Raw genomic sequence first — 24,780 nt, forward strand, 5'->3', positions numbered from 1 at the left:
TTCAATTCTTGCAGTTTACTCCCCCATCCTTCTTTCAAATTTATTTTTTTAAGACACTAAAACTTCAGATGCTCCAAGCTCTAGTAACATTCTAGATGTTAACATAACACTCTGTGTATGCGCTATTATATAGGTTTACCAGGGTCCTAACTCCTTCCACCAGCAATACTTGATCCAGTTTTACCAAGCATGAGTACATTTGCTTGTGCTGCAAAAATCCTGTAAGACTTTCCAGCATACACACAACAAGCCCAGAAGAATGAGAATTATGCACCTCAGAAATAAAATATTTTACAGTGGAATAATTATTAATAAATAAGAAAATAAAAGACATCACAACCGCACCCTATAACGCACAGCCCTGGTTGTGAAGAAAGCATCCAAACCAGCTGTACTGATCTATTCTGAATTTTTATTTTCCATTTCCAACAGCTACCTGGAAAAATAATCTTACATCTAAAAATCTCAACACCAATTCTCTCTTAAAAAAAAAAAAAACCAAAAAAACAAACCACCACCACAAAACAGTACTATACTACATATATAAAATCCCCACAAATAAATAAATCCAGAAGGGCTGGAAAGAAAAAGTAACATTCACGAAAGCAGTGAGTCACCGCCGCTGCCAACACATACTTGGGTTACTGGGAAATAGTTCTCATCCCAGCACTCTGCCGTACACTCTGCCACATGCCAGAAACAAAAAACAGAAGGAGGTACTTGCATGGATTTCCTGACTGCGGCAGTCGGGGCTCTCTTTACCACAAAGAATTACTTCGTGAGCTTGGACATTAGTATCAAAAAGCCTTGGCATGTTAGCACCGGATTAAAATTAACTGTTCTTGTTGCTAAATATCTTTGAAAATCCTGGACTTCACTTGCACCCTTGAGCGGAAAAGGGAAGGAGACAAGCAAAAAAGATTTTGCGAAGTATTTCACGCTTGCTGATAATATCCCAACTCTGAAAATCAAATGTTTCACATAATTCATTTTTGTAATGGTGACGGCTAGCGTTTCACACATTGGAAAAAAGGCCTCTTTCAAAGTAATAAATCATTTAATGACATTAGAAACCCATGTTTATGCCATAGAAAACGATGCTAGTATTCTGTGATGGGATCTACAAATCAACAGCCATATGTTCACTTTGTGTTTGATCCAAAATAACATTCCCAAAAGCTCAGAAGCACAGGTGAAGGAGGCAGGAAGAGCCAAAAGCCAGACCCACAACTTGCCAGCGAGTACGAACAAGTCCCTCGGTGTCCGATCATTGAGCAACATTTTCTAGCCAAGTTCAACATCAGTGATTCCTTTTCCATCAGTTTAGCTCCCCGCAGCAGATCACCGCAGATTCAGGGGTGCCTCAGCGCTTGCTCCCCCAAGTGGGTAGAAACAACTGGTTTGGGGCCAGGGGAGAGAACAAGACCCTCCCCTCCTTTCCCCTTCCAACCCAAACTCTCATATTTACCCAGGTGTGAAATCAAGCTGCACCCTTACAGTCACCTATAAATCAGTTGCAGCAGGTGGACTTGACAGCCTGGTAAAAACCTCAAGTACCCAGCATTTTTAACACTAGCATAAAACACCAAGTATTTCATGAACTGCAACCAACCTGTTGGCCCAAAGCAAGCAAAGGCGGTAACAGCCAAATAAAATGATCACTACCATGAATTAAACCAAATTAAAAACCATTTCATCTTAGTATTTTCACTTATCCTTCATTCTTTCAGTTTATTCCCCAATCCTTCTTTCAAATTTCTTTTTAAGACTTTAGATGCTCCAAGCTCTAGTAACGCTCTGTATGTGCTATTATATAGGTTTACCAGGGCAGGAAGTCAGCCAGGTTCAGAAGAAGAATCAACTAAGAACCAAACGCTGCCCAAGCCGACCACTAACCCCATCGCCACGTTCCGTATTCCCAAACTACACGAGCTGCGAAACTGAAGTCACATTTTTTTATGCCACCAAGTAGCCACTGCTGAACTAGGAGTCATCTCTCAGCAGGTTCACGGCACAGCAGCGGGAAAACTGACGCAGTGTGCACATTTAGAGCAAGGTGTCAGTGGGAACAGGCCAAAAAGAGCTTACAGACAGGGAGCTGGGACTCCATGTGGATGAGTGTGGATCAGGTTGGGGGCTGACCTGCTGGAGACCAGCTCTGAGGAAAAAGACCTGGGAGTCCTGGTGGACAATAGGATGACCACGAGCCAGCAATGTGCCCTTGTGGCCAAGAAGGCCAATGGTCTCCTGGGGTGCATCAGGAAGAGTGTGACCAGTAGGTGGAGGGAGGTCATCCTCCACCTCTACTCTGCCCTGGAGAGGCCCCATCTGGAGCACTGTGTCCAGTTCTGGGCTCCCTACTTCAAGAAGGACAGGGAACTGCTGGAGAGGGGACAGCAAAGGGCTACAAAGATGACGAGGGGCCTGGAGCATCTCTCTGATGAGGAAAGGCTGAGGGACTTGGGTCTTTTTAGTCTGGAGAAAAGAAGGCTGAGGGGGGATCTGATCAACGCCTATAAATACTTCAAGGGTGGGTGTCAGGAGGATGGGGCCAGTCTTTTTTCAGTGGTGCCCAGGGACAGGACAAGAGGAAATGGGCACAAACTTGAATATAAGAAGTTCCACCTAAACACCTAAAAGAAGGAGGAACTTCTTTCCTGTGAGGGTGGCAGAGCCCTGGAAGAGGCTGCCCAGAGAGGTGGTGGAGTCTCCTTCTCTGGAGACATTCCAAACCCGCCTGGACACGTTCCTGTGGGACCTGCTCTGGGTGACCCTGCTCTGGCAGGGGGTTGGACTAGATCATCTCCAGAGGTCCCTTCCAACTCCATATCATTCTCTGATTCTGTGACTGTTCTCTCCCTTCGGCCTGTTCTCCTCCTGCTGGCATTTTAGACAGCCTCCGGCCTGTGGGACTGATGTGACCTGCCCCATAGCAGGAGAGGGAGACCCTTTCAGTGACCTCCTAAATTCCAAAGAGGCCCTTTTCATCAGCACCTGGAATTGGGCCAGAAATTGTTTTTCCTCAATTCTGATATCCTGAATTCTAGCAAAAAGGTCAAAAATGTTTAATTTCTTGTCCTATGAATTCCTGATCGGACAAACAGTTTAAAACAGAAGAAAAAAGTTGAAAGACTCTTACAATTCTTCTCTTTTACCTTTTAAGTAATGTTTTGGAATTTTAGAAGTTGCTCACTTTAAAACATTAACAAAACTTATTAAACAATTTTTTTTTTTTACACCCTATAGCAGACAATATACAAGCTGAAGCGTGCTTTCAATTCAGCCCCTTCCCATGAGCTTCCACAAGAAACTGCCCAGCCAGGTTCTGTCTGACCTCTGGGTAAGTGAAGCTCAAATCCCCATAAGATCCCTTTAAAAAGAGGGTGGCCTTTCACAGTAGGCAGGCTTAGGTTAAACATACTTTCTCATTTTCATTCCTCCAGGTTCTCATTTGATCTGAGACTTTTTCAAGAAGAAAGAGCTTAAACATTCAAAGGTGATTTTCAAAAGCATCTTCTAGAAACAGCTTTTTCTCTCACTTGTCCAAAAGACACCTCCATTAGTTCTAGCATGATTGAAAATGAAGAACAAATACAACTTAGAGCAAGAAGTATTACATTTGTTTCCAAAATAAACCCCAAATTATTGGGCAAAATTCTAATGTCACTCATTAAAGCAGCTACAGGAAAGCCTACCTACGCTGACAGTTACAAACTCCTGTGGGTACGCACCGAGCCAAACATCCAGCACCTAAACAGGAAGCAAAAAACATCAGAAAAAAAAACCCCAAAAAACTAGATGTTGAATTGGAGAGGCTTTTTAGTGTATTTCCACCCCTTAATACACCTGCCAGCTGCCCTCAGTCTGGTTCCCATTACGTTAAAACCCTTTCTTAACGCCACTTTTAAATCACACTCACCACTGCCCTAACGTGTTGGTTCCTTCCTACGGCAGCTTTGCTTTGAAATGAAACTACAGAATTCGAAAGAATCAAACCTGTCTTATCAAAATCACTCCTTTAAAGATGGGAGACAATTTTTGCTAGTTGGCAGAGAGAACGGCCCTGACCAAACACTGAAATGCAGCAGTTGTTGGCAACGGGTAGCCAACATCTGATCTTCCAGGACAACATCCAGTGTTTCAGTAACGACCTCAAGCTGCTTAAGGGTAGAACTTTGGGCAAAGTTGTCATTGCCAGAGCTACACCAACCCGGGGCTTAGATCTTTTGGGAAATGACAGCCTATCCATTAGACAAAGCACCTAATACTTTCTAGGAATCTTAAAAATATTCTATTTCCCTAGAGAGGTGTTTTCATTAAAACACTGCTGACATCATTAGCAGCTGAAGCAAAGATTTTTAAAAGCCTTTTGAGATTTATGAACAAAGATCAGATACATCAATTTGGGAATTTCAAAATCCACTTGTCTTGCCTGAAGAAAAAAAAAAAAAGAAGCTTCACCAATTGTTCACAGAATAATTTGGGTTGGAAGGGACCTTAAAAGGTCATCTAGTCTAACCTCAATTTCTGAAGCATTTCAATTTAGTGTTACCTCAGCCTTTCGATAGCACAAGGAATTCCTGTTGTGAATTCACAGATAGGGTGTGTCTAATTACCCAAAATTTATCTAAACAGCAAAAATGAAAAGTCCTGTCTATTTTAAGACATGTTCCTAACATTTCCATCTCTGCCTGCCTGCCAGGTGAGACATTTTCAAAGCCTGATTAAGCCCTGTGCCCAGCTGGGAAAATAGAAAGAAGCTGAGAAAATACAAAGAACGATCAACTTAAGAACCCTTAAGCCTTCAGGGAATGCTGCAGTGTTTCCTTGCTAAAACGAAACTGTTTTCAAAACGGCTCCTGTCTTCAAAACCGCAGCTTGCCCAAGGGTTTTCCCTCTGCGAGCGCCCTGGACCCCTTTCCTCTTCCCCACCTACTGCCTGCCATCCCCCCACACAAGCACGGCTGCTCTCCCACCAGTCACAGAATGATATGGGGTTGGAAGGGACCTCTGGAGATGATCTAGTCCAACCCCCTGCCAGAGCAGGGTCACCCAGAGCAGGTCCCACAGGAACGTGTCCAGGCGGGTTTGGAATGTCTCCAGAGAAGGAGACTCCACCACCTCTCTGGGCAGCCTCTTCCAGGGCTCTGCCACCCTCACAGGAAAGAAGTTCCTCCTTCTTTTAGGTGTTTAGGTGGAACTTCTTATATTCAAGTTTGTGCCCATTTCCTCTTGTCCTGTCCCTGGGCACCACTGAAAAAAGACTGGCCCCATCCTCCTGACACTCACCCTTTAAGTATTTATAGGCGTTGATCAGATCCCCCCTCAGCCTTCTTTTCTCCAGACTAAAAAGTCCCAAGTCCCTCAGCCTTTCCTCATCAGAGAGATGCTCCAGGCCCCTCATCATCTCTGTAGCCCTCTGCTGTCCCCTCTCCAGCAGTTCCCTGTCCTTCTTGAAGTAGGGAGCCCAGAACTGGACAAGTCAGAGCCCAGAGCTTCCCCTCTTCCTCACACAGGCCTGTGCCCACCGTGTCCTGTGGCCGCACTATACCAGGAGGCTGGAGAAAACACTCATTTTTGTCTAACATAAAATCCTGCAAATCCCGAAAGCTCACAGGAGATGTGATCTCCTCCATGGTGCTCCCCAGGTCAAATTGACCTTGCTGAGATGCAGAATCAATGCAGCCCCGGCCAAGCGCTGCATTAAGAGGACTGTACTGTTCCTGAGAGTCAACCTGGTAGCTGAAGTTGGCACCCAAGCGCTTGGAGCGATGAGTTATCTTTAGCAGCGCTGCGCCTGACAGGGCAAGCAGTAACCTCAGCATTTGCAACGCTAAACTCCACTGGAAAGGCTCCTTCAGATGCTGTTACTACCACAGCAGGTACAGGAACCTCTCCAAGGGGATGTTGTGTGACTACAGAGCTCTCCCAAAGTTTTGGGCCAGACAGTCAGATTTGATTTACATTTAGGAAGGAGGTGCCTCCTTGGAAAACTAAAAATTGAGCTTGCTGTAGCCTTTCTGAATCTCTCTCCTAGTCCAAGAGAGTGCCTCTGCTTTGATAAGCACAGAGCAGAACTGATGGCAAAAAATATGTTTCTAGAAAAAGAATGGAAAGCTCCACAGACACCTTCTTGTGTCAACTCAGTTGCACCTTTTCCCAACTTCCAGCAGAAATACAATTCATTAGGATGCACAATGCCTGGCTGCTGAAGTCTCCTCCTTCCCCTTGCTCTCCCCATCCCCACGTCTCCACTACCTTCTCCACCTCCTGGACGCTTTGCTGAATGGACTCACTTTCAAAGCTTTCTGCCCGGCCTCCCAGTTCCCGAGCCCAGGACTTTCATCTCAGCTGGTGTTATCACTGGGCCCGGCCATCTAGAACAGCATCTCTGTAACTAGGGGTTGTTTTCAGAACAAATAGCTTTTTCTTTGTTGTGGCTGCCGCACAGACACGTCAATAAATGTGTGTTTTGTGAGAAACGAGTATACTGGCACAACACTCGCAGGGAAGCTCCCAGCGCCTCAGAAACCTCCTAATGCAGAAAACAGATAAAAGGTAGAAGGAAAAAAAAAAAAGAGAAAAAAAAAAAAAAACCAAGACTGATGCAAGAACTCTGAAGCAGAAGTAGCTCTTGTTAGTACAACACACAGACCTAGATTCAGAGCCCTAAGGCTTTTCATACCATCACAAGAACAAAATCTGCAGCATCAATTCCCTTAACACTTCTCCTAAAGTTATTTAGAAAACAAAGGTGCCTGAATAATTTTCTCTTTGAAACGTAACCGAAAGGCTGAGTTAAACAGCACAAGCATCCATGAGTGTTTAAAAGGATAGATTTTAAAATAAGCACCAGATTAGACCTGCCATACACGGCCAAAGCATTCACCCATCCACGCCAGCATCCGGCCCAGAGAGGGAACACAAGCAGGTGCCTCCGGAAAGACACTCCCCCGGTCGCCCAAAGGTCCAAGCTGTAACTCGGTACCAATCTCACCCCAGTCAATCAGCCTCCGACAAGCTGCTGCAGGGCGTCTCGGAAAGCACACACCTCGGATGCGCCAAAACACACTGCACCCTGCTAAAAAGTGCAAGATGTAGAGACAGAGGGATTATTCCCCATTTCATTGCCCAACGTTTTTGTTTCAAACCTATGTCTTCACAAAGCCAAGTCAAATACCACAGCTCAGACGACACAGAAGAGCTGAATAACTCTTTCTCAAGCATTTCTGTTCTGGCCTCAAGAACTGAAATACCCAACCAGTGAGGTTCAGAGTAAGGTTCTTCCTTCCTCTAAAACATTACTCAGTGATATTTTTTATTTTAAAGTGCTCCTAAGATCTTAAAGATTCTACTCAAAAACTCATAACGCAAAAGTGTTGCATTTTTACATTTCTATGTTGCTCCTATTTCAGTTTGTAATAAAGAAATGACTAATTTGTCAGTTCTCTGGTAATATAAAACCGGAACAGTTCATTTGGCTACGCACGGATATTTCGAAACCTGCCTCCACAATATCTCCGTGAATTAAATTACCTCCGTCTCCTAAATGAAGAAACGGAAGCATGAAGTAGTTAGTCCCCCTTTTTTTTAGGGAGGTACCACCCCAGGGCTGACAGCGTGAGGACACTCCATCCTGCAAAGCAGAACCCAGACTTTCACAAGAGCGGGCCTGCTTTTTCAAGGATAAAAAACACCCCCTCCCCTCCCCAAAGAAAAAAAAAAAGACAAAACCAGAGAAAGACAGAAATAAGAAGGTTTAAAAAAAACACAATACACCATGGATTTTGGTGCACCTAACGTTGCTATCATCGCAAGCCGTCCAAAGCAATGATTATTAAAATGCTGCAATATGTGGACTGTCTTCACTCGCCGTAGGGCGGCAGATGAACAGGTTTATCGTAGCTGGCGGCAAAGTGCGAATGTTGCTCCTGGAGGACGCTCTGATGAACTCCCTGCTCCCAAACCAACCCCTGGGCAGCTGCTCACACCCAGGAGGCTGAAACCAACTTTATGCTCCCGGAGCAGCTTACCGTTAAACACCTAAACCGGCCTGTGTGGCTTTGACAGAATAAATACAAAAAGCAGCAGCAAGAATACAGCAGAAGAGGGAGGGAGGAGAAAAAAACAAGCAGGTGAAGGGCACGAAGAGCAACAGTTTGCAAGTGGCATGGAAGGATATGGGCTGAGGGACACCCAGGCAGGACAGCGGCTGCCGAGACACCGGTGCATCGCCTGCATGGGGCAGGGAGGGCTCCGCACTCCCTTAAGGTATTTAAACAGCTTTTTTTCCGTGAGGATTTATAACCAGCCATATCCCCACCGATGTTTCCCCCCCTCCTCCCCCCGAGACTAATGAGGTTTTAACCAATTTCCCAAAGACCACGAGACATCCCCCCGCCCAGGGCGGGAACGGGCCGAGGCGGGGCCCACCGCGGCCCAGCTCCGGTCCCCACCGCCGCCCTGCCGAGGCCGGCCCGGGCCAGTCGCCCTCGGCCCGCCCGGCTTCCTGAGGCGGCGGGGCCGCGCTGCCGGAAGCTCCCTGAGGCGGCGGGGGCAGGGGAGGGATCCGCCGCCCGCGGCAGGCCCGGCAGCCTCCAGAAAGGAGGGAAGGCGCAGGTGGGAGCGGACTCACCGGGCCGCCTCGGGAGATGGAGGGGGCTGAGCGGGCGCGGCCTCTGCGATGGCGGCGGCGGGACCCACCGAGGAGGCGGCGGCAGGAGCCGGAGGGGGAAGCGGAACCGCCGCGCCGGGCACCGCCCACACGCCTACAACTCCCGGCGGCCACCGCGCCCGCGCGGGAAGTGACGGCAGGCGGCCCGCAGGGGTTATGGGAGGCGCGGGCCGGCGCCTGAGAGAGCGGGACGGGCCTGTGGGCCCAGCCTCACCTTTGAAGGCCGGGGAAAAATAAATTATATATATATAAAAGTTGTTTGTTTTTTTTTTTTCCTAGGGCGGTGGGCTTTTTCCCCTGCAGTTGTTCATCCTGGAGAAGAGAAGGCTCCGAGGAGACCTTGGAGCCCCTTCCAGTCCCTCAAGGGGCTCCAGGAAAGCTGGGGAGGGACTCTTGATGAGGGAGGGGAGCCATAGGAGGAGGGGGAAGGGTTTGACACTGAAAGAGGGGAGATTGAGATGAGATCTGGGGAAGAACTTCTTTGCTGTGAGGGTGGTGAGAGCCTGGCCCAGGTTGCCCAGAGAAGCTGTGGCTGCCCCATCCCTGGAGGGGTTCAAGGCCAGGTTGGACAGGGCTTAGAATCATAGAATTGTCTGGGTTGGAAGGGACCTTTAAGATCATCTAGTCCAACCATCAACCTAATTCTGATAAAAACCATCACTAAACCATGTCTCCATGGCCTGAGAAGGAAACCTTTTGGTGGAATTCTAGTTAGCAGACTCCTGTCGTGTTGCTAAATGACACGTTTTCTGGAAACCTAGCTACATTTTGGGTTTCTCCTGTTTGTTTTTTGTTTTGGAGGGTTTTTTTTAGAATTATACTGAAAACTTCTCTTGTGGCCAAGTTGCAACTGCTCTTCTGACAAGATACTGTGGAGGTGGTACCTGACATGACAGCCTCTTTCTTCGTGCACACATCAGGAGTAGGTTATGTAGTTACAGATATCTGAAGTTACACCTGGATTGTTACACCTGCTGTCTGAATCCTCCTCTGATCCAACCTATCTGAGTATCTCTGGAGAGCCTCCCTGTCCTCAATGCAGACCGACACTCCCACTTAACTTGGTGTCATCTGCAAACTTACTGATGATACACCCTGTGTCCTTATCAAGATCATCCCTAGAGATGTTCAACAGAAATGGTCCCAACACTGAGCCCTGAGGAACACCACTTGTGACCGGCCGCCAGCTGGATTTAACTCTATTGACCACCCCTCTTTGGGACCGTCCATCCAGCCAGTGCTTGATCCAGCAGATCCATATACTCATCCAGGCCATGAGCAGACAGTTTTTCCATGAGAATTCTATGGCGAGCGGTGTCAAATGGCTTGGAGCAACCTGGTCTGGTGGGAGGTGTCCCTGCCCAGGGCAGGGGGTAGCACTAGATGATCTTTGAGGTCCCTTCCAGCCCAAACCATTCTATGATTTGTGCTGTGTTTTAGTGTCTCTTCGAGGTCCGCACTGGCTCAGTGGGGTAACAGGGTTGGTGGCAGTCAGCCTGCTCTGTGACCGGGAGGATGGGAAGGGTGTCTGAGTCACGCTTCATATTCCTTATCTGTGCTACACCTGCTCTTGCCCTGAAAGTACTGGAAGGGGCTCATTTTTGTATCAATACAGCTGAGAACAAATTAACCCTTCTCCCAACAACTTTTCAGGTCCAGGAGTCGTGGCTCAGGGCTCAGCATTACTGGTGAAAGCAGCATGTGTTAGCTACAGCAGCAGGACGCACAGCAGCTTTCCACATTGCCACTTCCTACCATCAGTGATCTAAGCCGCTGCTCAGATGCCCAGGTTCCACGAGATGCAGTAGTAACACAGATGAGAAAGCCACGTACGTGCCCTCCAGGCTTCTCCCCCAGAATTCCTGTGATACATTTAATCTTCCAGATGACTTCCCCAAACATCCACCTGCTCTGCAGCTCAGGCCTCATCTCCTCTGTCAGTCCAGGCTGGAAGCAGCATCTGATTTTTCCTTCAGAAGGAGAAGAACATGCATCGGGCAGCTCTTCTTCATAAAGGTCTTGGGGGAAAGTAGCAGGCTTGCACTACAGCCTCAAACCACCACGCAGGTCCAGGCACAAAGAGAATAAATCAGACTTCCCAGCTTCTGTTGCTTTCAGCAGGTACTTGCCAGGTCTTCTCTCTTACCTTCCACAGAATTACTGCAGAGCCAATGGTCACAGAAAACTTGCCCTTACAGACCTGCCTTATCCCAGCCCTATTCTTCCGGGAACAGTACTCCAAAGTGACCCTGCCCTGGCTGCTGGAGACTGTTCTGGTCTGCTGCCTACAGGGGGCAAGGCCTTCATCTGCACTTCTCTTTGCAAATTGCTTTGCTGCTTTCCCATTCTGACTCAACTCTGTATTTGATCCTCCCAAAATCAAGCATTTTCTAGTCATCTCTGCACGTACCTCTCGAGAAACCACAGCAGATATCTGAACTTCACACTTCCCTCAGCTCTACCTCCCTTCCCTATGAGGTGAGGTTACTTCTCCTTGCTGCTTCACCCTTGTACCTCTAAACCCACTCAGCTCCTGATCCAAACTGTTTTCAGAATCCTTACCCCCCTCCCTGTTCTGGCTCCCTCCACAGGCACATCTTTTTAAACAAACTAGGAGGGGGTTTTTGTTACACCCATTCATTTGTGATTCAGAAATTCTTAACACGACCTTTAACACCCCTGCCCCTTCCCCTTTTCTTTCATTGCTCTAATTCTGTCCTTACACACATTAATGGTGGATACGATTGTGTCCAACCATATGCTCTCTTGCCAAGAACTCATAGCCACCTCATTTCTGTCTCCAGAGCTGCCAGAATTTTTCCACAGGGAAACAACTGCCTTACGGCTCGTCCTCTGTTCTGCCAGTGGTCCCAGTAGGGCTGGCACCTGCATCCTCCTGTGGCTAGCACACCATCAGGGCATGCCTGCTAAATGCAGTGCTTGCTCAATGACAGCAATTTCTGGTATGGGAAGGGTTTCACTGGAAAATACCTTCATACTCAACACTATGATAGTTATTACTTATTTACAACTTTTAAAGAAAAACTTGTCTACTATATTTATAATCCAAATGCTATGGATTTAAGAAACAGCAAATATTTGCTCACTATTGAGAAGTTGAGAAGTTCTGCCGTTTTTCTCACATTTTACATTAATCAGGATCAATGTTACTCGAGTTCAGCTGACAAGCTTATCGGTGGGATCTTGATGAGTTCTAGATGCTCTTAGTGAGCCACATGCCAGCCAAACTGACTGGCGCACGCTGAAACTGTTCTGAAATCAACCCTCTGGTTCGTACCGACAGTGCTGAGCTCCCTGTAATTCAAGCCCCTTCTGTCTCAGTTTCTCCTACGGCATCTCACCACTGATGTGGGTTTCCATTCTCACATCTTCACTCTTACAGATTTCCAAATCTCACATATTTTTGCCACTTGCAGTATTTTTTTCTTGTTTCTCCAAAAGATTTTACCATTTCCTTTCACGAGACTATGGTATCAGGCAGCTTGTTTTAGCGGAGGAATTCAACCTGTGATTTTCAACTGGTGGATATTACCTGATGTTTAAAAAAACCAAAAAACAATAAACTGTGAGCTTCCAGGTGATAAAGACCTGCCAGAGCTGAGTGGCAATCTGGGATGTTGCCATTCCAAGGGTCAGACTGCAAGACAGAATGACTTCCCTGCGTAAGAGAACGAGCACAAGAACAAACTTAACTCTGGGAATTAAAAATCCCCCTCGGAGACAAGCGTTACAAGACTGGTCCGTGGCCCCGCTGCGTTGATGTGGTTAAACGGGCAGCCAAATCTCTCTGCGATTGTTGTGGTTAGTTCCTCCCTTCCCCCAAGCAGATGCAGTGCCTGACTCCTCTGAGGTAGTGGATGAAGTACTGGCGCAGCCTCATCATTCAGCACAGTCAAGGGAGAACAAGAGCCCAGTGTCAGAGCACTTGCCAACCTGTTGTGGGCGAAGTCACAAGACGAGCTCTCTATTGAATTCCAGCAGAAGCAGAAGAAAGATGCCCAAGGGATCCTGAAGCTACAGCTGGACAGCAATGAAAGGGCGATTCAGCTGATGACAAGTCTCGGCTGCACACAGAGCCCTCAAAAGGAGGTCAGAATTTGAAAACCAGAATTTTCATTCATCCCCCTCACACATGCACTCCCCCAGATCACCTGCTTTTCCTAACTTATTCTCAGTTTATAGGGAATAAAATCTATTTTCTCCACCAAGAGTCCCCAGGAGTTACCGCAAGCTTATAGTGCCACCTACTGACACTTGGAAACAGCAACCAAGCTCTTCTGTCAATCCAGAGCAACTCAGGTTTTCCATTAAGTAATTTCCTCTCTATTTCCTTGTATTTACCAACTGTTCTGACGGCTGAATGCAAGTCTTCTAAATATTTGCTTCTTTTCACCAGCTTTTGTCTTTCAAAGGTTATTCTTTCAGCTTCTGGTATAGGGAGAAATTTCTTTCAAATAAACTCTTTCAACTCTGACTAATTTGACCAGGAGTAACTAATCCCTCACAGTTATTGGAATGGGAGAGAATATTTAAGCCTTCTCCTGTCCCAGGTAAACACAGAATGTCTCTTCACAAATTCACACGTAACCCATCTGGACAGCATAAACAAGATTAAAAATCAGAAACTTTAATAACAGATAATGCTTTTCATACCTTTAATAACCAATTCATGAGTCGCTTGGTTTAAATTCAACAAATACCAACACCTCTGCAAGAGGCAGCACTGTAGTCGAAGCTCTGGGCCAGGGGGAGGGAATGGAGACCGAGACTGTAGCAGTCCTTCAAGCTTTTTGCAGCGCTAATTCCTATCCTCTATCTGCTTTGTCTATTGACAACACACCAAAACGGTCTTCTGTGTGTGAAAGGTGTTTGTAGGAATTAGGCAAGGGAACTATAATCCGTTATGGGACCCACACACATTACCAAGATATAAATAACTGTAGAGTAGGATTCATTTAGGAAGCTGATGTAATATTCGGTTAGTTTTGCTGGACAGAGGTCAGTCATTCCGTATTTCTTTATTCTGAGCAGGTCACCAGGCAGAAGTGTCCGTATTTGCATACAGCTGCAAGAATCAGACTGGAACAGAGCACCGTGGCAAGAAGAGTTGTGACACACACTAAGGAACTATGTTGCCTGAGCCCCACTGGAACCTGCAGAATCGATTCCTCATATGCCTGAAAAGAAAAATAAATGGATTACATGCATTTAACAAGCTATTTCTTTTTGACTGCAACTTAAAGGATTAATAACCAGACCGCTATTTAACTAGCCCTTTGCTAAGGCTTCTTCTGGGATTCAAAATCAAAACCAAGATGGGACATCACCTTTCAAAGTGCAGCAAGAGGAGCACCAGCCACTCTTGTGGTACAAAGCACAATAAATTTATCTGCTACCAGAATACATAATGCATAATACAGCACAGGAGAGAGAAGCTCTCAGAATGAGCATTTCACTGAGAAGTCAGTTTTCTCCGGGGCGAACAACTATTTGGTTGCTCTGTGATGCAGGAGGCTCCAAAATGTTTGGGTTTTTTTGGACAAGCACTGCAGATATCCCAGATGTCTGCAGGTATCTTAAATATAGGAAGGTACTTGTGTTACAAAAACAACAGAGTTTTTATGAGACAAATTAGTCTTACTTCTGGATCTCTACACTACTGCAACCCTTTCAAGTATCAAAGGCAGTTGCTGACCCCATTAAAGTTTCAACTTTCCTTGGTTTTGAACACAGAATAAAGAAACTTCACCTTTTTCTAGATACTTAGCCAATCAGTTAACAAGCAAACAAATACAAGTGACCTTTTTTTTTTTTTAACATGTTATTCCCTCATCTTTGGGGGTTTACCTCTCCTTTAGTTAGATCACAAAGTACTTTTCCACTTTGCTGCTACTCTGAAGTATTTCTTCAGAGGAGAAGACCTTCAGACCTTTCTTAATTTCACCACTGCCAATTATGTCCTAGAATTCCAAGTAAACTATTAACAAAAAGTGAGGAAAGCAGCCCCATAAAGGGCTAGAAGAGCACAGAGTGACTGCAAGCATGTCAGAAGGATGAGATGACCCCTATTAAAAGCCAGTCAGAAAGGAAGAAGGGAGCCTGCCCAAGGGGGAATTACTGATTAGTTCCTGTGCTATGGAAGTCACTAATCACAGAAAAAAAGGGTAGCAATTGTTAAACAAGAACCCAGAATTCCCACCAGAAATAAGAACTCACCGGTTTGTGCGTTTTGCTGTACCACTGACAGGGGCCAATGGTTTTGCCCGAACAGGGAGCTTCCACTTCAGCAGGCTTCCAACACTCTGCTGACACGCTATCTACGGAAGACGTTAACGTGTCAGCAGGATCCAGACAGGATGAAACAATACGGCCTGCGAGACTTTGCCAAATGAGGCATCTTTCCCCCACAACAGCTAGACAGAATGCACTCCCTGAAAGCCAACAGGTGAATCAGCACTGACAGAAATGTGCCGGCTCACCTGCAGCCAAAGTGATGCTGGGCAGCCCCTTCCATGAAATCTGCAATTTCCCCTCCTGATACAGTAGGTACCCAAGGAAGACTCTCATCTGTGTCATATCTTGTCCCTTCTGTCCTTAACAGGGCACAGAATTCATCAGTGGCCTGCAGACCCCTCAACTTCAGCCATACAGTTTTACTTTCTCTTCCCCCAAAACACAGAAGCCATTCTTCCATTGGTCTTTGTTGGTCTCCTGTCAGCACATGCAAGAACTCCCCTCCGATACTTCAAATGCTTTCATATTAATATTTCATATTAATAATAAATATGTTTTCCTGCTCATAAGTAGTAAATGTGGTAGAAAAATGGGAAGAATTCACTCCCCTTTTTTAATTGAACAGGCAGTATTCCCTGCTCCTAAATTTATCCCAGAAAATCATTGCTCAAATGATGCACAAGTGAAGTTAAGGGAGCTGAGAATCATTAGCACATTTGACTTGGCAGCCAGCAAGAATGATTTTGTGAAAGGAAATAAACTTGGTAGCAAAAATGTAGGATTTCATTGTTCATGTAATATGCAATATTCATTGTCAGTGGATATCAGGTTCTTGTTTTACAGAAGTCTGAGACTCCAACCATTCTAACCTTCAGGCACACAGTATTCTACATTCGCCCCTTATATATAGCGAGTGCGGGAAGAAAGTGTTAGGAAAGCACCAGAATACTCTGATTACTCTAAATACGTGACAGTGAATATTAAACGCGCCGCGTACAGCTTCAGCTGCCAAGAGGAACACTGTGAAAACATGGTCTGAGCAGCTGACCTTTAACAAGCCAGGGCCTGCCGGGACTGTGACAAACAGACCAACTGCCAGCGCTTTCAGTACAAGGGTACAACAGCAGCAGTGCAGCACCAAGAAGTCTGTTGACAATTGATCTGCCTTTGGTCAGGCAGCAGTAGCATTCAAAGAGGAAGACAACGTGGTCTTTATCAGGGCCACTCTCTTCCCCTCGCATTCACATGACTACTGAGCGCTCCATCTCCGGAAGACAAACACAGAACCAGATTCCAAGCTCTGGATTGCCCACGAATATTCCTCTCTCTCCAAAAGAACATGTAACAAGAATCTCACTGTCACAGCAGCAGACCAGTACTTCTGGGCTCTTAAGAACCACCACCGCTTCCTCACTCTCTGCTGCCGGCCGGTGGTAGCGCCCATGCACAGGCACAGCAGCTCTAAAACAGTGAGAACACCGAGAGTCGGGTTCCATGTGCAGGAGAACAAGAAGTTCTGTGGCTAAGTATTCAGGAGCCTCTACGTCGATGACATCAGGAATTAACACCACCTGCAAGCGGAGAAAGACAGAGATGTGGTTGTGATCAGAATTGACACGAGAGGGATGCAAGAAAAAAAACTGTATGAACTTTTTGTGCATGATTCTGGGATTTAAGAGGCCACTGTCTGCTGCAGTAACTGACTGCAGCATCAGAAAGGAAAACTATTTCCTCATTCTATTTTCTAATGCTGGGTCTGATTTTGTGGTCAGGAAGATCAAGTTGGAAATTCTGCCTTTAAGCTGATGCAAAATAACTTTTCGAGTCCCTCTCCAATGAGTGATTCTTACGTGTGAAGAGTTTACAGTGAAGCCATGCCTCCAGCCAAACCTAGCAGCCATTAGCTTAACGTGCGTTTAAGCAAGGCCATACCAGCGCCTGCAAACACCCCAAGCAGCAGAAGTTGCCCAGAGTTTTTGCATCCATATATTTTAACTGAATTAAGCGCCTAAGGAGATTACCTTAAAGCCACAGCCTTAGCACATCTCCCTAGCCAAAATGCGAAGCAAACACAGGAATGCAACACAGAAAGCTGTGATCAAAACAAAGCTGTGAAGCTACTCAGTCTGAAGGTGCAGCACACTACTTGGAGCCTGCCCACCACCTCTTCTGTGGGGATAACCTTCCATCCTCTCACACAAATAGCTTTTACCACAGGTCCTCATCCGGGGCTGAGCAGAGCTGCAGAGCTGCCCCGGTACGCATGCCTGTGTGTGGAAATACCAGCAGCATACCACACAGAACACACGCCCTGCACCGGCCGATGCCGATCAAGCCGAGAGATACAATGAGATATCACAAAGATGATACTGTGTGGCATCTCCTTCCAGGAAAAGGAATTAATCACCTTGGTTCAACGAGCCAGATAATGACCAGAGATAGCAACTTCCTGAGCGTACTCTTATCTGAGTAACTACCAGATGTCTTAGCTTTGGGGCTGTTACCTTTGTTAAATTGTGCTGCTGCAGCGATGCCAGCTCGTAGGGATCCACATAGATTCCTGGTGGAAGATGAGTTCTAGCTGCCACTGTGCATCCTTCTGCATCCTCCCCCACTGCACCGAGTTCCACCCTCACCAGCAGGTCCCTTCAAACAAGCAACAGAAGCAAAATACTTATACCTGCACTTCAAAAGATGGCACAAGAATCCCCCAAGAGACATACTCTGCAATGTGCAGAGATGAGACGCAGCTCTCACATACTATAAAACAGTTCCCTGTCGAGCCATGCGGTCCTTCTCCAGTGAGGAAGATGTAGTTCACCCTGACTCCACATCCATGACCAAAATGAAGTTTCACTTCTTCGTTAACTTCTCAGAACTACCAAGGGCCTCCTAGATCTTCATCTTAGAAAAGGGCCACCGGTCCTTCCTCTACTATAGCTGTAATTGTTAATTACTTGATCGTGTTAATATATTCCTGGTGCCTAGCCCTGCCTACGGATCACAGCTCAGTGAGCTGATACCACTGTGAATTAGGAGAGAAACTTCTTCAGACGTAAAATTACCCGGGACATTATTCGGATGCATTGCCAGGGTGAGAACTCACCTGTGAAACCCCTCTTTCAGAAGCTCCTGCGTGACAGTGGCATCCTGACAAGCGGCCTGCACATCTAAGGTAGCACAGAACAAATGAGTAATGGTGTTTACACAACAGCACACATAATTATCACATAGGCAGACAACCTTAACAAGAAAAGCGGTATAATCTACAAACACACCATCTGCAAAACCTCTCACAGGAAAAGGGAAACAGTATTTCAATTTAGTACAACCAACAGCCATTTTGCCAGTGGAACAGCAAGCTTCAGCTACCACGAAGACTTAAATATCTCTTTTTATTTTCTCTAGTAGAGCAATTTTCAAAAGTGTGCTTTCGTTTTTACTGAGGAGTCTGTAACAATCCCTACTTTTTCCCATTGCAGGCATGATTTCATATCTCCTACTTCTACATCCCTGTAAGATCCGAATTTTAACATTGAACTTTTTGTTACAGCCATTCTTTTTTTATTTTTTTCTCTAGGTTTCCACAGGATTTCCCTTTTAGATCTGAAACTCCAGTCACGTTATGTACAACATCAGTATCTGCTTGAGCGGAGACCTCAAGCAAGGTAATGTTGGCTTAATATGAAATTTTGCAAAAGGTATTGGAGCTGTTTTTCAATTACTTAATCTGGAAAACTGGTTGCTTCTGCTATTAATATTAACAGTTAGTAGACTGTTTCAGTTGGAAGGGAGTGAAAACGATCATCTAGTACAACTGCCTGACCAGTCCGGGGCTGACCAGAAGTTCAAGCACGTTGTTAAGGGCATTGTCCAAATGCCTTGTAAACACTGACGGGCTCAGGGCATCGACTAACACTCTAGGAAGCCTCTTCCAGTGCCTGACCACCCTCTCAGTAAAGAAATCATAAAATCGTCTGGGTTAGAAGGGACCTCTAAGATCATCGAGTCCAACCATCAGCCTCACACTGCCCAAACCACCACTAATCCATGTCCCAAACATGGAAACGTCCCAGACGTGTCCCAAACAACCACGTCTGCCCGGTTGTTAAATACCTCCAGGGATGGTGACTCCACCACTTCCCTGGGCAGCCCATTCCAAGGCTTAATAACCCTTTCGGTGAAGAAATTTTTCCCAATCTCCATCCTACACCTCCCCTGGTGCAACTTGAGGCTGTTTCCTCTTGTCCCATCGCCTGTTCCTTGGGAGAAGAGGCCCACCCCCCCTGGCTACACCCTCCTTTCAGGGAGTTGTAGAGAGCGAGGTCTCCCCTCAGCCTCCTTTTCTCCAGGCTGAACACCCCCAGCTCCCTCAGACGCTCCTCATGAGACTTGTTCTCCAGACCCCTCACCAGCTCCGTTGCCCTTCTCTGGACACCCTCCAACACCTCCATGTCTGTCTTGTTTCGTAATGTCCGGTCTGAGCCTCCCCCCGCCCCACCGGCGGCCGCCCGCCCCGCACTCACGGAGGCCGCAAAGGAGCGCTGTCAGCCCGGCGCAGAGCAGCGCCAGGCCCCGCCGCCGCGGGCCGCCCGCCATGACAGGCCCGCTCTCCACAGCCTGGCGCCCGCCGCGCCCGCCTGACCCCTCCGCCCCTTGCTCTGCGGGACCCGCCGCCGAACGCCGCGCCTCCGTGTAAACGCTGCCTTTCCGCTTCATTCTCGCCACTCTCCCCACCCGCTACGCGGGCTCGCAGCGGCAGGGACTGGCCGGCGGCCACCGCGTCCCGCAGGCGCTGATGAGGGCAGCCCCGGGGGGGGGCCTGCGGCGGGAGGGCCCGGCGGCGCCTCTGTAGCCATGGCAACCGCGCAGGGCAGGAACCGGCCGCCGCCGGCTGAGGTGAGGGAAAGGGGCGAGAGGCGGGAAGGAGGAACCCGGCTCTGCCCCGCTTCCCTTCTCTCTCCGCACACGGCCCCGAGGGCTGGCTCGTCTTTCTACCAGGCTACCAGCCTTTTACGCTTACTAGCGAAGGTCTCCGCCTGCATTACCTGAAGATACGTAACCTCCCTCACGCGGATCCCAATGGCTGCTTCTCTCCTTTCTGTTTCTCGTCTAAGGACGTCTTCGCCGCTGCAGAGGTGGAGACCCCTCTCCTGATCATCAGTGACCCTTCAAAAAAACACTTCGGTTCAGTTCGAAGGATCGTTTCTCATTTTAAGGTAGCAAAAGCGGCTATTGAGAGACTTCTGCTTTTCTCCCCAACTCATAGAACTATTTGAAAGCAAAAGGTATAGTAGCTGTAGTTACTTTTCAGTATTGAGAAAATTATTGCAAGTTGGAACTCTTTCCTATGTGGTTTTTAACAAAGAAGGAACACTTCAACTTGGCTTCAAAGTAGCTTTTGAAGATTAAAGCAATTTTTCTTGACTTTGAGACATACGTTAATTTTGGGGGTATAATTTCTTCCTTACTGCAGTCTGTAGGGTAGTCAGAGAAGATAACCTGTCCATTTGATATATTTTCCATTATTTAAAGCCAAAAGAAAAATAACACATGCGTTCAGTGTCGTACAATAAGCCAGGAAAGAGAATCTGCAGCAGATCTGGATCTTCAAGTCTCCTTTGATATTTCATCTGACTGGAAAAGGGGATGGAGCTGAGGGCAGGGCTGCCACTGAGGAGTTCTCAAGAGCATTTTGGGTACGGACAAATGCGATAAGGCAGAAAAAGAGAAGTTGTCGCTGTCAGTCAGACTGATGTTCCCCCTCTCCTCTTGCAAGACAAAATCCTTCAGAGAAGAGTAAAAAGGATAATTATGGGTTAACTTCCTAATCTCATTCATGTAGTAGCTGACCAGTGCACTGATACTTGAAAGTTTAGTAGTCCTTCCTTTAAAATGAAATTCTAGCACGTAGATATGTTTGTGCTATCTGTATAAATATATATCCATATAAACACGGCTGTATGTTTAGTGGGTCAGTCAGCCCTTCCTCCCTACCCACCCTCTTTCTCCACTTTGTAAGTCAGGCAAAGCTTTCCAGTTCCCCCGCATTCACATGCAACAGCTCAGCATTTTCAAATCTTCTGACGTCCTTGACACCTTCATGACCGTTTTATGGCGTAACCTCTACCAGTGGTAATGTGCCATGTAACAACCATTTCCATCTGTCACTTGGGAATCCTCAGCTTTTCAGCTTCATCGATGGTGTATGTTAGTTTGAGGAGGAGTAAGCAGTTGAACATCATCTCCTCTCTTTAAAATGGATTCATATTTTCATTGACACCTAATAAGGAGTTTAATTACTTTTGTCCTTCATTTCTGAATCTCTTCTCTGCCCTTCTCCCGTCTCTCACAGGTTACAGATGTGCTGCTGTACTGAGGTCTCTCTGAAACTGTAAGAAAGCTTTAAAAAAACTGACTAGGTGTCCTGCCTCTTAAAAGCTGTTTAAAAGGGGGGGAATTACATATGTCAGCATTATGGATTCAAGGTTGTCCCTCATCATATGAAATAAGGAATATGAATTCCCTGGGTTTGTGACAGAAACAGAGAAAAATAAAGGATATTTGAACCATATCGGTATATTTGTATCTTTTCAAAGCAAATATGTATAATAGACAAGTATCTGTAATAAAATTCTGTCTTTGTTGCGTCTCTTGCAACATTCAGTTTTAATTTTGTGGAAACTCTTTCAGTGGGATTCCAAGACATTTCAAACTTTCATTTTATCTGCATTTTTCTGAAGATTTTTTTTCAGATATGCTCAAATATACTTACAGCAGAAATATATCACTGTATCTTTACAGAAAAATTGGATTCTCCCTGAAGTCACAGCTGGAGCTTTCATGATACAAAGTGAAAAGCCTGGTGGTTAGAGCAGAAAAGGGTTTGGCAAGTAAATAATTCCTGGCTTTCCAGAGCAATGGATACAATATGCAGTAAGTGTTGTTTGTGAAGAAGCTGTCATAGATTGATTTACTATTTTATGACATTTTTAACTTTAAAAATGAGTACATATTTAAAAAAAACCTATCTTTTAGGTATCATTTGACTGTGCAGCTGGTAGCGCGATACATAATCCTGATTGAAAGCCCGAGTAGTGACAAAGGTGTAAACCAGGAGCTGGGAGTCACCCTGCCTCTGGCACCCAGCTCACAGAGCGTGTAGGGACGTGTTCAGGTGCCACTGAAATCGGGGAGACTTATGCCACAGCTGCGTGTCTGCTGAACGTGGGTCACTCTAACCCTGACAGAAAAACAGGACCGAGAGACACTCACACTTTCTTTCCCTTTTTTCTTTTCCTGTTTTTCAGTGAGCTTGGAAGTTGCTGAGGACACCTGATAAAGCTGACCACGCTGCAGCCAGCAGCAGGAGCTGTGATGACTTACGTTGCAAAGAAGTGTGGCATCTGCTTTCAGCCTCCATCCATTGTCCTCATCTACAAAGACGACAGCAAGGATAAGACTCGCCAGCGCATCATGCCTGTCCGAAATTTCTCCAAGTTTTCAGGTGTGGTGTGTTACTTGTAGTGTTCCCCAGGTCCCCTCCGGACACTGCGAGAGGAACAGGTAGTTGGTAACAGCATTTTTAGTAACCACTGGGTGACTTTTTGCTGGCACGCAGGGAGTGCAAAGAGAGGTTCTTCTGGGGTAAGACTGTCTCCCTTGAGGAGCCTGGGGCTACATCTTAACCTGAGCAGTGGCTCTGCTAAGTCTGGAGGTCTCACTTATGAGGGTTTGGGAGTTGCCAGCAGCGTGGCCAGCAGGGTGAGGAGGGGGATTCTGCCCCTCTACTCTGCTCTGGGGAGAACCCCTCGCAGTGCTGCCTCCAGCTCTGGGGCCACCAACAGCAGAAGGACGTGGACCTGTTGGAGCGGGGCCAGAAGAAGCCATGGAGATGCCGGGAGGGCTGGAGCCCCTCTGCTGTGAGGACAGGCTGAGAGAGTTGGGGGGCTGCAGCCTGGAGAAGAGAAGGCTCCGGGGAGACCTTCGAGCCCCTTCCAGTCCCTCAAGGGGGGGGCTCCAGGAAAGCTGGGGAGGGACTCCTGGTCAGGGAGGGGAGCCATAGGACGAGGGGGAAGGGTTTGACACTGAAAGGGGGGAGATTGAGATGAGATCTGGGGAAGAAATTCTTTGCTGTGAGGGTGGTGAGAGCCTGGCCCAGGTTGCCCAGAGAAGCTGTGGCTGCCCCATCCCTGGAGGGGTTCAAGGCCAGGTTGGAGGGGGCTTTGAGCAATGTGGTCTGGTGGGAGGTGTCCCTGCCCAGGCAGGGGGCTGGAACAAGATGATCTTTAAGGTCCCTTCCAACCCAAACCATTCTGTGACTCTAAGACGATCTGTTTATGGGAAGAGATTTGCTTGCAGCTGTAATTCTTCATGGTGGCTTTCTCTTTAGACTGCGGCTTGGCTGCCGAGCAGCTGAAGAATAACCCTCGGCACAAGGCTTACCTAGAAGGAGTCTCATTGCGTCAGCTACAGAAGCTGTATAGTTTGCTGAAAGGCCATCTGGGAGGAGAGAGCCTGGCTGAGAGCTTGGAAAAGTTTCATCTGGAAGAGACTATTGACCCAGAAGAGGATATGAACAAATTAGATGACAAGGAACTAGCCAAAAGGAAGAGCATCATGGATGAGCTCTTCGAAAAGAACAGGAAGAAGAAGGACGACCCAGATTTCATCTACGACATTGAAGTTGAGTTTCCACAGGATGAACAGCTGGAGTCCTGTGGCTGGGACGTAGAGTCGGGTGAAGAAATCTGATTCCAGGCAAAGATGGGCAGTTCGGAGACAAGTCTCGCAGTCCCGACAGAGGGAATGACGTCAGCACACATATTCTACTGCTTCGTTTTCTGTTCAGGCTGTTGATGCACATGACATTGGCTACGGAGAACCCAAGGCCTAAGATGCTACAGCAATTCCAGGTTTAAGTGAACTTTGTTTAAGAAGCCAGACTCAATGAAATGGAAATTGGGCAGCTGAACTTACTGGGTGTTTTTAGTCTTTTCCTATGTATGAGTCCCTAAAATAATTTTAAATTATTTACTTTTTCACTCATTTACATCTCAGTCAGCTTTGGCTGAAAACCTCACCAGCTTGCTTTGCTGTGATCTCGATTCAGCTTCATCTGAAAATGAAGTGTTAAATATTTATGTCTTGAAAGCAATGTTAAAGCTTTGCTGTATGCGTATGGTATTTATTATTACTTGTTGGAATGTTAAATATATACTAGTCTCTCTGGATAAATCAACATTGCATTGAGAAAATTACCCTGGTGTTTCCTGAGCAATGCTTAATTCTCGAGCTTCTCCCTACAGAAATATAAATCCCCATATTGAAGAAACAGAATATCTAGAAAGTCAGTTAGTCTTGAAAGTACTTTTGAAAATACAGTGATTTCAAGGTGATGATGTGAAGCATTTTGCTTCTTTGTACTACTAGAAGATGCCTTCTCAGTAAGTGCTCAATTCTGGGAAAATGTGCTTGAACTATCCGAAAGGAAGTAGTGTGGTGGAAGGTCACAAAGGCTGGGAGCAAAACCTTTGCTCCTGCTGCCCCATCAGCCTGCAGTTCCTGGCTCACTCAAAATCCTGGTGGGGAGAACCTGATGTGACAAGTAAAGCTACAGCCAAAGCTCCTCCACGTAATGTCTTGACAGTCACTGAGAAATTCATCTCTGCAAACAAATATTTTACTTAACACTGAAGTCTTTAATCCCATTCTCCACCTCAGCTGGTTTGTACTAGCCAGGTCCTGCTCGCTCGTAAGAATTGGAAGACTAAGTTTAGGATTCTTTAGAAAGTTTTGCGACTCCAAAAGCTTCCCAGGTTTTGGCTTTCTGAATCTGGGTGGCTGTGAGT

General features: G+C 46.6%; 2 protein-coding genes across 3 annotated transcripts; one reads left to right on the forward strand and one right to left on the reverse strand.

Moving 5' to 3' along the window:
• Positions 1-13,334: 13,334 nt before the first annotated feature.
• On the reverse strand, positions 13,335-19,537 carry PIGX (phosphatidylinositol glycan anchor biosynthesis class X). The gene is made up of 6 exons (XM_074153352.1): positions 19,456-19,537; positions 18,036-18,099; positions 17,434-17,575; positions 16,287-16,500; positions 14,912-15,012; positions 13,335-13,872 (listed from the first exon to the last, which is right to left on the reverse strand). Exons 1-6 carry the CDS (start codon positions 19,526-19,528, stop codon positions 13,714-13,716), a joined length of 753 nt encoding a protein of 250 aa, XP_074009453.1. The 5' UTR covers positions 19,529-19,537; the 3' UTR covers positions 13,335-13,713.
• Positions 19,538-19,795: 258 nt separating this feature from the next.
• CEP19 (centrosomal protein 19) lies at positions 19,796-24,182 on the forward strand. 2 transcript variants are annotated; one of them, XM_074153354.1, is made up of 5 exons: positions 19,831-20,217; positions 21,285-21,323; positions 21,734-21,865; positions 22,240-22,436; positions 23,322-24,182. In XM_074153354.1, the coding sequence occupies exons 4-5, from the start codon at positions 22,307-22,309 to the stop codon at positions 23,681-23,683; spliced, it is 492 nt and encodes a 163-aa protein (XP_074009455.1). In that variant the 5' UTR covers positions 19,831-20,217; positions 21,285-21,323; positions 21,734-21,865; positions 22,240-22,306; the 3' UTR covers positions 23,684-24,182. The 2 variants fall into 2 exon arrangements, with proteins under 2 accessions (XP_074009454.1, XP_074009455.1); XM_074153353.1 differs by lacking the exon at positions 21,285-21,323 and having other exon boundaries at positions 19,796-20,217.
• Positions 24,183-24,780: the final 598 nt, after the last annotated feature.

Source organism: Numenius arquata, chromosome 9 (genome assembly GCF_964106895.1).
Source record: "Numenius arquata chromosome 9, bNumArq3.hap1.1, whole genome shotgun sequence".
In the NCBI taxonomy this organism is placed as follows: domain Eukaryota; kingdom Metazoa; phylum Chordata; class Aves; order Charadriiformes; family Scolopacidae; genus Numenius; species Numenius arquata.